We start from the raw sequence: 14,295 nt of genomic DNA on the forward strand, positions 1-14,295 counted from the left end.
AATTTCACCTAACAATGTGCATTTATCATTGTGATGACTTATTTCAGCAGTAAAGTCGGTGTGAACATACCCTACTGCACAGATTTCAATGCAAATCAGCGCAGCAAATTTACGTATTTCCAGCACATCTATAAAAGTAGGACAGCTATTACAGGGTTTACTGCATGCAGTATCGCTTCTAGCTACAGGTATCAACAACTGCTAGTCAGAATGATAAAATATAAAATGTATACTCATGGTTCACCCTCTATATGTACATATTTACAGCGGTTTAGGACACGCTACATGTCCGCAAACTCGAACAAATTTGCGTTTAGGAACCACTCGGCAATTGTGGAACAGCTACTTTCCTCGGTGCGATGTCTCGAAGCACTCAAGGCAATACCCTGGGTTCTTCGGGCAATCAGCACACATCTGCCGCACATCTCGGCGTTTCCCGTTGGCATAGCAGAACACACACATCTTCTGCGGCTTCTCCTTCTTGGCAGTCGCTGGGATGAGCCGTAGAAAGTGAGTGTCGAGTGGCTTTGCGGTACCGGCTGCAGCAGCCACAGCTGTGGTGTGCTCTGTGATCTCCAACTTGCCCTCTGCTATCAAACTCTTGATGGCTGCCTTCACGAAGTCATAATGCGACATCTTCACCTTCATCTTGTGCAGATAGTATGCGTTTAGCAGGGCCTGCTCCATCAGGTGCGTGGCCAGTTTTTTATACCATTTTCTGGTTTTCCGAGCAGCAGTGTACACCGAAATCATCCCGTCGTTTTTGTCCACACCACCCATCTTCTTATTGTAATCCTGCACCAAATCAAGCTTCCGTACCGGCCGGCGCTGGAGATCGCGCTTGCCAGTTGCACTGACCGTGGCTGTGTGGAGCGTGGAGAGGAAATGTACCTCTTTCGTGTCATGTAGCTTGATGAAAATCATGCCACCGCCACAGCGATACAGGAACTGGCCTTTCTGGAGGCCCTTGTGCTTTGCCACCTGCTTTGGAAGGCCAGTCCTGTTCTTGCGAACAGTGCCGCAGACGCCGGTGTTGTGCTCAGCCAAGTGAGTAGCGAGTGGCACGCTGGAGTACCAGTTGTCGACGAAGAGCTTGTAGCACTTGCCGAGTAGCGGGTCCATCAGCTTGTCGACAACGGCACCAGGCACTCCAAGCTTCTTCACCGTGTCCGGGCTGAAAGTGTCGTTGTCTTTGCCCGTGTAAATGATGAAATTGTGGAGATAACCGCTGTCCTCACACAGGGCGTATATCTTCATTCCGAACCGTGCTCGTTTCGATGGAATGTACTGGCGGAATGAAATACGGCCCTTCCATGCCACCAGCTCCTCGTCAATGCACACCCACTCCTTCGGCACATACACTTGCTGAAAACGGTTTTGGAGGAAAGTCACCAAGGGCCGGATCTTGGTCAATTTGTCAGATTCGTCAACTTCATCGTTGTTGGCAAAGTGAAGGAAATTGAGAATTGATGTAAAACGCTCGCGGCTCATGGTGCGGTTGTAGAATGGTGTGGCTATCACAGGGTCAGTTGCCCAGTACTGGTCAATCTCCGGCTTGTTGACAATGCCCATGTTGAGGTAGAGTCCCAGGAAAACTTTCATCTCTCCAACAACAACTGGCTTCCACGAGCGGGCAAAACTGCGAGCCGGCAGAGTATGTAGGTTGGCATCGATAAATGCGCGTGCATAGCGATTGGTTTCCGTCACAAGATACTCAAAGAAATCTTCGTGGAAGAACAATTTCAGGTAGTCAAGTGGAGTTGGATGGTCTGGAAGCGGCATTTGGAGACCGGAGTTGCCAGTGAATGGCAGTGCGGTAGGTGCAATACTCTGCTTCACCCATATGCCTGGATGCATGTAATCACAATGTGCAGAAAATGTGTATTTCAGTATCAATTCACATATCTGTTGCATATTTATTTGTACTTCAGTACTTGGTGTCCATAACATCAACAGTGACATGCTAGAACGGGCACAAAATATCTGCAATTCAAAATACCACTAAGTTAGCCCACCTTTGCAAAAATATAGTCAACAGCATGCAACAATGCATGAATATTTGAAATTTCAAAATTCAAAATTAGTGAAATTTTCAAATTGTAAATGCACCCAACTCACCTTCGCTTCCATCGTCACCTGCAGCTAGAACCTCGACAGCTTCCACATGCGACTTCAAGGACATGGCCTCGTCGCCAGCACTGGTGTCCTCCGTACCACCTGTTGCTGCTGCTTCCGTGCTCTCCATCCCCTCAACATCGTCAGCAGCATCGCCAATTTCTGGCGACGCACTTCGTTCAGGAGATGAAGACACAGACTCATCTGCCGACGAAAAATCGCTCTCAGAGACAGTTGGCTCATTATCGCTATCCAAACTCAGCGTGACCTGCTCTAAAACTTGGTCGATCTCCTCTGCGCTGTATCTACGTCGTGCCATGGTTGAAAATGTCAACAAATTGTCAACAAATTTATTTCTGATTTATTTCCGCACTGCGCGACCTACTCTTGCCGTGATACGTGGCGAACTCCACGTGTACTTGTCGTGATACGTCTCCTGAACAGGCCTAGCTCCGCGGGACCACGGTAGATCTACAGTACAGGCCTGGTAGATCTACTACTAGTACTACACGGAAGCCAAAACAACTGAACTGTACGACGTGATGTAGATCGTATCACGTATATGTACGTGATCCGTGGACCGGTAGCATCCAGGATCACGTACATTTACGTGATGCGTGCTAAAGAGGCTAGAGCAAAAATAGGTGAGGTGGGCCTTGTCTGAACCATAATCCACAACATGTATTACGTGCAGACTGCAGGTCATTATCATAAGTACGTACAATGACTACTGTATAATAATAGGGGAGCTAGAAGCGCAAGGAGCTGAAACTCACAAGCTGAGAACAACACGTCCCCGACCACCACCTCCCCTATACTATGCTATGCTATACGTGTCTTGCTTTGTATACCTTCAATTCATGCCGCCGGCTGATGCTGTGCGTGTAAGTGTACATGTGACATAACTAGAGCAAAAATAGATGACGTGGGCCTTGTCTGAACCATACTCCTACACAGTTGCGTGACGTGTTTTTCACGTCATTAGACTCCCACACTCATTCAGAGCGCGCAAGAAGCAGTACACCTAGATCTACTGCGGCGGGTGCACTCCGAGTCAGTGCTCTCAACTCAAGGCAAGCTTGCATTCGAACTGACACGCATAATAATGTTCGAAGGCTAGCTATGTATAAAATCTAGCCTTCGATTAATAATATGTTTCAGTTGCTTCGCGTAATTCGTGTCGCGCTAGCTAACACTACAATGGTCTAGTACTAGTATCCGAGGTTTGCTTTGCCAGTGGACATATTTCTTCGCTTCTTCTCTAGATATGCTGATGGTGTTGTGCTTGTGGTCACAAAGTAGCTAGGTGAATACAGCTGTTGTCGTAGCTGAAAGCCAAATTCTTGTCGAGCTACAAGGCTGCATATACTCGGCAGAAGCTCACCTAGACGGATCGAAGACTCTCACTACCACAGACGGTAAGGTGGACCTTCCTTTAACATTTGCTTCTACTTATTTTGCTGCATTTTCCCGTTGTTGGTACTTTTTTTCGCATGAAGGCAAAGTTGCGATAGACTTATTTTTTGACGGAGTTACGAATGTTTGTACACTGATCTTAGGCCCTCTTCAGACTAGGTACAAAACAGCCTATAAGTCACATTTACATACTTCCTCCGTATAAAAACGTCGTGACTTTCTTTAAAGCTGCGCACAGCTCTGGAATTACTCCGTTTGACTTGGAATAACACCCGTGGCATTGTCTGACCTGTTTACAAGCTATACAAAGAAAAAAAGCAATTATTAATTGGACCTTATTTATAAGTTGATAACCGCAATCAATAAAACTAGCTGAACCGACATTTATGTACTTTATTCATGCAATGTAAAAACGGTGGAGACGATGTGCAATAAAACGATGAAAATATGAAGAAATGGTGTAGAGAAAAAGTATGGATTCAAACAAGTTTTCGTACAACACTCATCAGGAATCGTCGTTGTACTAAAGGACACTGAAACAAAAATTGAACTATTATAGAAAATCTAAGTTAGAGAAATAACACTAAGAGCAACAGGAGTGAAATTTACAAGTGTGAATTTTAACAATCAAAGCGCACAACGACGATTCCTGATGAGTGTTGTACGAAAACTTGTTTGAATCCATATTTTTTCTCTACACCATTTCTTCATATTTTCATCGTTTTACTGCACATCGTCTCCACCGTTTTTACATTGCATGAATAAAGTACACAAATGTCGGTTCAGCTAGTTTTATTGATTGTGGACCAATAAGATTGAGTTTATTCTGAGTCTTCGTCGCTCGTGTCATTGTCACCTGACGACGCTGACTCCGCATCGCCAACAGTCGCTGCTTCCGCTCCCATGTCGTTCAGCTTCTTGTCAGCTGCAGTGATGATCAGATGCAGGACTTTGGCTACCTCATCTTCATCTCCAGAGCTGTGAACAAATCGGTGTCGACTATATCCAGTCGTTCCACCCCGCGACCTCCATTATGCCGTGAAACGAGTCGTACAAGCACATCCAAGCCTTTCGCATTTTCTCGGCAGGATAATCCTCCCAGCATTCTACGATGGCTTCGCAGAGGTCCCTGCGATTCCCCTTGGCAACAAAGGAGACGTCTGACTGGAGAGAGGTGAAGAAAGGTCGTTGACATTCCGATCAGTCTGCGCTGGTTGCACGACGACTGAAATGCTTCATCTAGCAGTGCAGGGATCAACCAAACTAAATATACTTTCCTCGATATGAATGTGAGTTGTCGATGACAGGCTTTGGCGCGGTTCGTTGAGTAGGTTCTTGCTCCAAAACAACGTTGAAGAAAAGTCACGAAGTTTTTGTATACGGAGGAAGTAGAAGGTTCCAAGACAACAACAATAATCTGGCGGGAAGCCTAAAAAGCTGCCCAATCCTTTCAGGCAGGGTGCGAACCCTTGAAGGCTTGAACTAGGCACTTAAGCGGGGTTTTCAGAATGTGAAAACCAGCTGTTTCACTTGGGAATCCGACAAAGCCGTTCGTTTTGACCATGCACCAAAAATGTCGGTAGGAAATTCCCCTCCATACCGAAGATATAAACGATCAAAGACAGACAGTTTCATAAGGTGAATTTAGTACAATTCGTGGTATTTTTGGGTACCCCTGAAGTATTTCAGTGGACATAGTTGCAAAAAGTAAAGTGCAAGATATACTTGTAAACAGCACTCTAAAGCAGAGCGAATGTCTCACTTACACATCATACCAACGGAAAATGGAAATGAACAATGTTTTGGCGACCCCGATCACGGTTGCCATGGACACCGCATAGCAACCACATTGCAACAGCTTCAAAGCATTGTAGAAGTGCTGTGTATGGCTTCCAGACGAACATTAGACATTATAAAATACATCTGGGTGGAACTTGCATTCAACATGCAGGCAAACAAGTGTAATTGCAGCAACAGACTACGAAGTTCCAAGAAAATGGATGTACTGAAGAAGGCTGAAATCATGAGAACAAGGTCACCAGGTTGTCCAGCATCTCATCAATTGACAACTGTTTTCCGCCTGTGGAGAGTGCGTATATAGACGTTGAGGCTTTCTGGAGCAACACGTACTTGCGAAAGTACAGCTGCTGACGTAGGGCCTGGAGCTTGTCCGTAAGGGTGACACTTTCGACAGTTCTTCCGTAACCATTTCCTTAGATGTCCACATCCCTCCAAGAGCAGTGATTTCGGTTGTCAGCGTTTCTTTTCGTTTCCTCTCTTGTTCTCTCTTCTTGGTAATGTCTGCCTCCTTCTCTTTCAAGCGCTGAAGCCGAACTTTCTGGATTTCCTTCTGGCGTATCTTGAACTGCTGCCGAAACTCTGGTGCTGCACGACGGGCCGTCTCCGCCATTGCATCTCTTTCCCGTGCTGTTTTCTGCTGAAGCCAGGCTGCTGTCTTGTTGTTGCTGAACATGAGCAAGCCTTCCAGAGCAACGGTGTCGATGTTCGGCTTCTCACGCAGATACTGGTCCAGTTTGCCGAAATCGCTCTCCGAAATTGCATTCGTCTTACGAACTGAAGCGGTTTCGGTGAGCAAAGCGCTGTGGGTTGGTGAAAGTTGCCGCCAGGCAGGTGCTCAGCGAGTAGACGGGTTGAGTAGATGTGAAAGCATGCGAAGAGCATCTGCAGTATTTCTCAGGTCACGCCATCTGTGTCCACGGGCTCCAGCAGCTTACTCAGCACTGGGTCCATCCTGTCCACCTTGGCTGCTGAGAAGGCTTTGCAAGAGCCCTCAAGGACAGGTTCCGCATCCACACTCCATGTCTGCATGTTGTCTACAAGCTCAGTGTAGATAGTGCTCATGTCGAAAATGCTCCTGTCTTTATCTTCCAGGGCAACCCGAGAGGTGAGATGACAAATTTGCTGATCAAGCCAAGAGCTCGGCAGCCAGCAATAAGCTCAGGTACGCAGAGGTCTGCCTTGACGTCTTTCAGCAAGCGGTTCGTCTCGCCATACACGTCGACCAGGAATTCCAACATGATCTCGTGAAGATATAAAACTCCTGCACCATTGTGGAAGATCACGCAGTTGCGGTTGCCACGGAAATCAGATAGCGGAGCTTTGAGATCCACACTCTCAAGGAAGGCCTTAAAATCCGCAATGCAACCTGCTGCCTCGTCACCATGCTCTGCAAAAGCCTTGGTTGCAGAGTAGATTAGGCGGTTGGTAGAACTGTGGCTTGAATCCCAAGCACCAGACAGCACACCAGCTCCAACTTTCTCTCCATCAAAGTGGACTTCCTCCCACTTCTTCTGCAAGGCATCTGCCTGGTCTGCGAGACCAACAATGTAGTGCAAAACCACAAAAGAAAAAGTCATGACGGAAAGCTGCTTTTGCTGAGCATCCGACATGAAGACCAGCTGGCATGCACGTCTGGCAATACCTCGGCCCGGTACGCCTGAAGCAGCTCCTTGAAGTTTTTCTGCACGATGCTTCTGTCGCTCATGGTGTTCTTAATGTTAGACACGATACGTTCGCCAATACCTTCTGAGTCGCTAGATACTTTGGCAACATCTGCCCCGCCAATACCTTCTGAGTCGCTAAATACTTTGGCAACATCTGCCAGCACAGCTTTCAGCATTTCCAAGGTATGGACGGCCGTGCCTCTCTCCATGTCGACCATACCAAGGCTGTAGACTCGTTGGCTGGTGGCGATCTGGAACGAGCCATACTTCCGACCATGTCTGCTAGTCCCGTCGCTATGGAGGGTGGTGTTCTCCTCTCCTTCCAACTCCTCAGCTAACTGGAGACTGGCCACACCATTCAGCATAAAGGGGAAGTTAAGGCAAAAATTAAAATTTCACCAGTTGTAGTCTTCAGGGTGCTGAGTCGAATGGTCTTGGTCCGAGAAAGCTGAGACGCTCCCTTCCTACTTGAATCCCAATCGAACTTCGAACTTCAATCGACATTTTGCATACAAATCCCCATCTAGTAGGGCGCAGTCACCCAGTTTCGGTGGAAGTGCGCGAGTTCGATTGGGATTCAAGTAGGAAGGGAGCGTCTCAGCTTCCTCGGACCACGACCATTCGACTCAGCACCCCGAAGACTACAACTGGTGAAATTTTAATTTTTGCCTTAACTTCCCCTTTAACATAAAGCTGAGAGAGTGTTCCATGCGATGGAAGATGGTCTGCCCGTTTGCCAGCCAGGGCGAGAACGCTGTTAATCACTTTCCTGACATTGAAAATGCCAACATTACTGGCCAGCAACTCCAGGCAGCATTGCCGGTCATGTGGCAAGTATGTTCCGCCTGCCATCGTTTCAATGTCTCCATCGGATGAATCGGCATGCAGAGATGACACCTCACTGCGCAGTGCAACATTCTCCTTCTCCGACGCAGATAGTCGTTTGTTTAGGAGTTCCACCTCATCTTGCAAGCAAGCGATCGCAGAGTCAGCATCCACAAGTTTCTTTCTCATTTGGTGCTCCTTCTGGTAATGCTTATTCAGGAGCGCCTGTTGGCTTTCTTTCAACTCGTGTAGCTCTACATCTGCTTCTTCTTCCAACACCTCTGATTTGCTTTCCTCGCGGTGTAAACGTCTACGGACGTTATGCAGTCTGGACTTGTTGGCTCGAAGCTTCTCGACAGTGTCCGACAGACTGGACACTTCAGCAGCAAGTTGAAAATTGACAGAAGATGTGACAGGGTCAGAGGTACGTGAGATCACTGATGTTGCAACACCAACCAAAGGCACACTCGATGCTGACGTCACACTGCCACTGGCCTCTCCTGGCTGCTCACCAGACTCTTCCTCTTCCTGCGCAGCACTTGTTGCAGCTCCAGAATGCAGACTAAATACACTATTTAGGTACGCATCAAGGGATTCTGGCGAACGCTTCGCTGACCTTACGGAGCTTCGTCTTCGTTTCCTTCAAGCGGTGGAGATGGAGATGGAATGTTTTTACACTGACGACTGCTCCCCGCTGAGGAAACAGCCGCAGCACTAGTGTGTGCATTACATCGGTGCTCAGCTTCTCTGTACTTTGGAATGCAAGAAGCTCCGACAGCAGTCCGTTGGTGCAGAACGAAGCATCCCGAACACAATCGTAAGATGAGTCCCTTTATGCTTCTGATTGATAAGTTGCTTTCGCTAATCTACGGAGCAAGGACTTTTCAGTAAATGTACGCGTTATGGCACCAAGGCACGCCAAGCAATCACCAGCCCTATCAAATAGAGGGATGCCTAGATGAAGACAATGTCGAAAAATAATCTATTTGTCAACGTACTCCTTTAGTGTGTAACCCAAACTCTACTGGCTACATTTTTAATATGAATTTGTGTGTTGTTTGGCTTGCTCTAGGTTGATCAGGTTTGCGGATTGGGGTACAACTGCTGCCGCCAAAGGCCTGATATTTGGAAGATGAAGAAGAGGTGAGTCTTGTTAACTCTATTTGTGTAACTGGCTGTCTGCCTAAATTCAGCTCGTGACAAACATAAATATTGTGTTATCATTTAAGGAAACAATTGAAGGCGTATCTGATGTCCACTCAACTCGACTGATCACACAGCATGGAGGCCGAGGGGTTGTGTTCCCAAATTTAAGTTAAAGAAAATGGACCAAACAGATTGAATACAGACAAGAACACGATAAGCAACAAACGCACAGGAGTGAAGCGAGAAATGGCAACTAATCTCGCGAGATGTGGGCTTCGACACTGCCAGAGTGTGGGATTCCTCATTAGCAGCAGCACGATGCCTAAGACAAGAGACACACAAACAAAACAATGCAAGAACGCAGCAGAGTAAATGAAATCCTGCACCGAATGAAAGGTGTGTCCAATGTGGAAAGAAGTGTCAGAGCCGACGCAATCCACACAGTCAAGTAAAGCCGATTTAGTAACTGAGCGTTGTTCGTTCCCTTCTCACCATGGAATAATTATTGGAATATGTCGAATACAGCAACTTAAAGAGCTAGAAGCCAAAGGAGAGATCGGACCTAACACTATACGTCACAGGGAATTGAAAACGTTCGGTTACTAAAGTGCCTATACTTGACTGCGGATGTGTGTGTGAGGGGGGGGGGTGGGGGTGGGTGGGGGTTGTGTAGATTAATACAAGAGTAAAGATGCAATTGCACTGACCACGACTGGCAAACACGGAGGCCTAGGTTGAAATTTTCTTGGTATTGTTGGCCACTGTCAGAGAGTGGTGACTTAACGCTCAACTGTCAACTCTATGTTCATCCTTTTTTACTCTTGTTTTCATGGCATGTTTAGAACCGTTCAAAGTTCCTGGGAAGAACAGGTGGAAGAAGACAATGTTCACCTGCCCTACAGTCTTCGGGGGCGTCCTGTTGGTCTACGTCAGTTCTCAGAAAGCCACACCGAGACGGATTGTCATCAGCCTGGGCCCGTTTCAGATAGCAATGATCAGGGTGATGTAGTACGCTCCACGGTCGTGTCCGATCTGGAAGATGAGAACACAGCAGATATGCATCACGAGTTAGTGTGCCAAAGCTCGGGCAATCTCCACAGTCTCTTGTACGATGTGTGGATCTCATCACTTCTACCTCTCCTTGATGTCAGGTCAATGTTTCGCCTTTGCGGCGTGTCGCGGAACCTACGAGAACGGTTGATGACGGAGCAGACATTCAAGCTTCTCTGTGTGGTGAGTACGAGTACTGTGTGTGAGAGGAATGACAGCACGTACACTAGCCAGAAATGATGGCATCAGTTACAGCGCTCTCGAATTTGGTGTTGCTTGCAATACAAATTATTAGAATCACATCCAGCTAGCCTACGTTTCATTATTACGTCACCGCCAACAAAGCTGTACAAATTCACAGTAACCCTGCTTCACACTTTCCATAGTAGGCTTAAGGGTTTAATGAAAGGTGATATGCAAATATGTTCACCACCTATATATGAACGATTTGATTTTTAAGGATAAGTAGCAGGCTTTGGCCTTCTAAAGTTTATTCTCTATCAACCATCCCTCCAAATCTGCGCGCACAAAGCTGATATCGACACGTTGCCACAGCACCCCATCAGCAATGCGACACATTGGTTGTTACTGAGTTCCCACATTGTGCATACAGCTGTTTCGAATGATAAACTCTCGTCGATGAGAGTTTGATATTGTTGAATGGCTATAAAATAGCCATCACGCTTTTGTAGCGAAAAGGAAAGCATCATGCGCACCTGAGGTGCAAAGATCAGGGCTAGGCAAATTGTCAAAGTTGAAAATACTTGTAAAATAGAGTTAACTGGACATGTGAAGTGGTAGTGCAAATAGTAGGCTGGTGTGAATCAATTATTTGAACCTGCCATAACATCTTCTCTTGATCTACATTTACATGTACTGTAGGTAGAATAGGCGAAAGAAATCACATGAACGACTCTTTGCACAACAAATCCTGTAAGGGAATTTAGGTAATGTTATTGCTGGGCGAAATACCATTATTTATTTATTTTTAATTTCGGCCAGTCGGCTACTATCATTTTTGTCTTGGGGGCTAGACAAGGGGAAGTAGCCATGTCAGGGCATGAGCCCGCCTTTCGGCACCGGGAGTTAAATACCATTATGTATATTCTCGCAACATGGTATGTTGGATAGACTGATAATTTACCTGACATATTCCTGTGAATAAACTGCTACAAAAGAGTCGATGTCTGTAATGACCACAATTTCATATCACCGAACCTGGCCAAATTTTCGACTTCATTTGAAGTCAGCGAGGCTTCTTTCATCTCTGGGTGGACCTCATTCACCGTACATTACAAAGTTGGATGGCCAAATATTACAAGGGAAATGGGATTGGTGTGCGAACACAGTTGGTTTGGCTGCGCTGTACAGTTGTTGTTGAATCTTGTTTCAGTGAGTAGTTTAGTCGATTTCTTGACTTTGACTGGTATTCAAGAAACGATGGACTTTGGGACCAAACTGTCAAAGTGGGCTAAAAATGTCCATCCCCGGAAATGTGGACATGTCCGCTGATATTTAGTCTATAAAGACATTAATGAAACATCCAAACACGGAAACATCCGACTCTACCACATCTGACCATGTCCTGCACATCAATATTGTATGCATACACAAAAGAAAATGATGATTTTCAGTGTTACAGTTATGGCTACATTAGTTAGACCCGACTGTAAAATGAGCACTATGTTTCAATATGGTGTTTGGTGGATTATGATTGCTATGGTTCATCTCTCTCCTGTTTATCTTACATGCACAGCGTCGCTATGGCATCAGCCCATTGTTGGATTTATCGTACATCGATATCAGCAAAACATTGTTTGCGGTCACAACAACCATGAGATTAGATATCTCCACGTGCAGCCGAATCTACCACCTTCTACCTCCAAGGAAATATAATCACATGCCGCGTCCAAAAAAAGTCCTGGACCTGGCTCTTCCATTGCTCTCTGCCAAAATGGAATCGTTGAAAAAGCAAGGGGAGGACTACGCCAGAATTATCTGTAATCACGACTCTCTGGACTGCTCTATTCTAAATATTGTAGTGGAAGGCCTGCCAAAACTGGAGAAGATTGACATAGAGCAAGAGTACCCCCCGCCCCGTTCTGATGTGACAGGTAATGCACGGATCTGCTACGATTGGTGTCATCTCAGCAACCTGAAAAACTTATCAGTTCAGCGCTGTGGTTCCGTGGAAGCCTATCAGACGGAGGTAATCGAAAAGATGATGAGTTTCACTTGGCGGGTCCTTCCAATGCTTCGATACCACTATCGCGAACAAAGATTAGTGGAAGTAGCCAACGTATTGTCCGCGACTGTTGGAAAATTCCCCGAAGCACTGGGATGCCTGGGCGTGGCGTTTCCAGGAAGTAATGACCCTGTTGATGTTCGCATGGCATGTAAAGTGAGTCAGTGGCATTCCGCCTTGCAGCTTTACATTGTTAATCAGCTAGATATGTCTCTTGAGGACTACTTCGAGGTTTGCCTGGAGTACCGCAAAGTCAGTGATGCCCAGGTGTTCACAACGGAAAAGGGTTGGAGGTATTTTTACTCAGGTTTGGGCGAGCATCTGAGAACCGTGTTGAGTCCTGACCACAGCGAGAACAGAGCCAGCCAAAAGGATCTATTGGATTATTTTGCAGAGTATGCCGAGCTAGTTGACTGGGATTTGGTCATTAATATCACTGATCACTTGTGTTGCTATGATGTACATCTGCCCCTCGAAACATTTAACGCATTATTTCTGTAAAGTTATATTTCTCTCCGGTCGAGCGGAGCGAGTAAGCCAAGAAATGATTTCTCACGCAACAAAATTATTTCTTTTGCGAATATGGAATCTGATGTTTTCTCTTTTTGTTGCTGTTCTTTTTGCTCGACTTCTTCAGTCAGTTGTTTGTGTCTCAACAGTGTCCCCACCCTCCCACCCTTCATATCTGCCCATCTTCTTCCCTTCCTTTCTTGGCTGTAGATATGTTGTGCCTGTTTTTATGCTGCCATGTTGCCACTTGGGGTTATACACCCGGTTTTTTCCTTCATTCGTGCGTCCGTCGGCGCGAGGGTTTTTTCCCGGCTGGGTCGGTCCAGAAAAATTAATCTGACGGTCCCAAGTGGTCGTTGTCCTGGCCTATTATTTTATGTTATGTTTTCTTCTGCATTCCGGTTCACATCTGGCTGCGGCCTACTACCCTCACTCTGTGTGCTCCTGCCTCTGTTGTCTGGGTCCATGTCGTTATGTCGGTGTACGTGGAGCGAGAATGTTAGCTGCTCTATGTATTTCGCTGTCTTCTGTTTGCTTGACTCCTGCTCACCATCTCAGTTCATATCGTGGGTGAAGTCCAGTAGCAATACCCTGTTTAGACAGCCTGTTCCAAGGAAATCTATTCTACACATTTGCCTGTTTGTTCTTCGAGTCTAAATAAACAACAAACAACAACAACACCTAGTAGTAGTATAGTAGTATTCTTTTATTTATAGTGGAGAAACCAAAACAGGCAGATGCCTAATAATAATGCACCCACTGTGTAGGGTGGTGGAGGAGGGGGGGGGGGAGACATGGCTAATTGTAAATAGTGGCGGCGAAATAGAGCAGTTCCAGCACAGCTACAGAAACATAGGCGTAAAGCTAAAAGCAAGCAAGAATGTGTTGCAAAGCACTTGACTTGAAGGCGAAATAGAGCAGTTCCGGCACAGCTACAGAAACATGGGCGTAAAGCTAAAAGGTAAAAGTAGGCAAGGATGTGTTGCAAAGCACTTGACTTGAAGGCGGCCAGTTTGGTGACGCCTTGGATATCCGCATGGAGGGAATTCCAGAGAACTGCGCCAGCATGTGTCACCAATTTGGTAGAATGTGCAGAAGCAGCGGCATGGACGATAAGCAGGTTACTGTTGCCTCCTCGACTTCTTCGTGACGAAAGAGGTCGAAAAAAAGTTTCAAACAATCCACTTCCTGAAGAATTTAGACAACGCCATATAAAGCAGAGCAAGTTAAGTAGAATGGTAGCGCGCAAGGGAGAGACATGTACACGCTCAAGCAGCGTAACGGTGGGAGTCCATGGGGGCACTTTACATACAGAACGCAGTGCGCGCTTGAAGAGCCTTTCCAGACGGAGCTCCTGGTGAACAGATAGATATGGGACATAAGCATTGGATGTATACAAAAACTCAGGCAGCACAAAGCATTTGAAGTAGCAGATACGACATGAGAGGGGTAAAGATGCAGCATGGCGGACTAAGACAGCTATTTTAGCAGAAACCCTGATAGCAAAACGTTGAACCATTGTCT

General features: G+C 46.3%; 2 protein-coding genes across 2 annotated transcripts; one reads left to right on the plus strand and one right to left on the minus strand.

Moving 5' to 3' along the window:
• Positions 1–342: 342 nt before the first annotated feature.
• LOC135805527 (piggyBac transposable element-derived protein 4-like) lies at positions 343–2,434 on the minus strand. The gene is made up of 2 exons (XM_065319611.1): positions 2,119–2,434; positions 343–1,847 (listed from the first exon to the last, which is right to left on the minus strand). Exons 1-2 carry the CDS (start codon positions 2,432–2,434, stop codon positions 343–345), a joined length of 1,821 nt encoding a protein of 606 aa, XP_065175683.1.
• An 824-nt stretch (positions 2,435–3,258) lies between these two features.
• On the plus strand, positions 3,259–13,203 carry LOC135811412 (uncharacterized). The gene is made up of 4 exons (XM_065324653.1): positions 3,259–3,533; positions 8,893–8,963; positions 9,809–10,199; positions 11,773–13,203. Exons 2-4 carry the CDS (start codon positions 8,953–8,955, stop codon positions 12,760–12,762), a joined length of 1,392 nt encoding a protein of 463 aa, XP_065180725.1. The 5' UTR covers positions 3,259–3,533; positions 8,893–8,952; the 3' UTR covers positions 12,763–13,203.
• Positions 13,204–14,295: the final 1,092 nt, after the last annotated feature.

This window comes from Sycon ciliatum, chromosome 1 (genome assembly GCF_964019385.1).
Source record: "Sycon ciliatum chromosome 1, ocSycCili1.1, whole genome shotgun sequence".
Taxonomy (NCBI): Eukaryota; Metazoa; Porifera; class Calcarea; order Leucosolenida; family Sycettidae; genus Sycon; species Sycon ciliatum.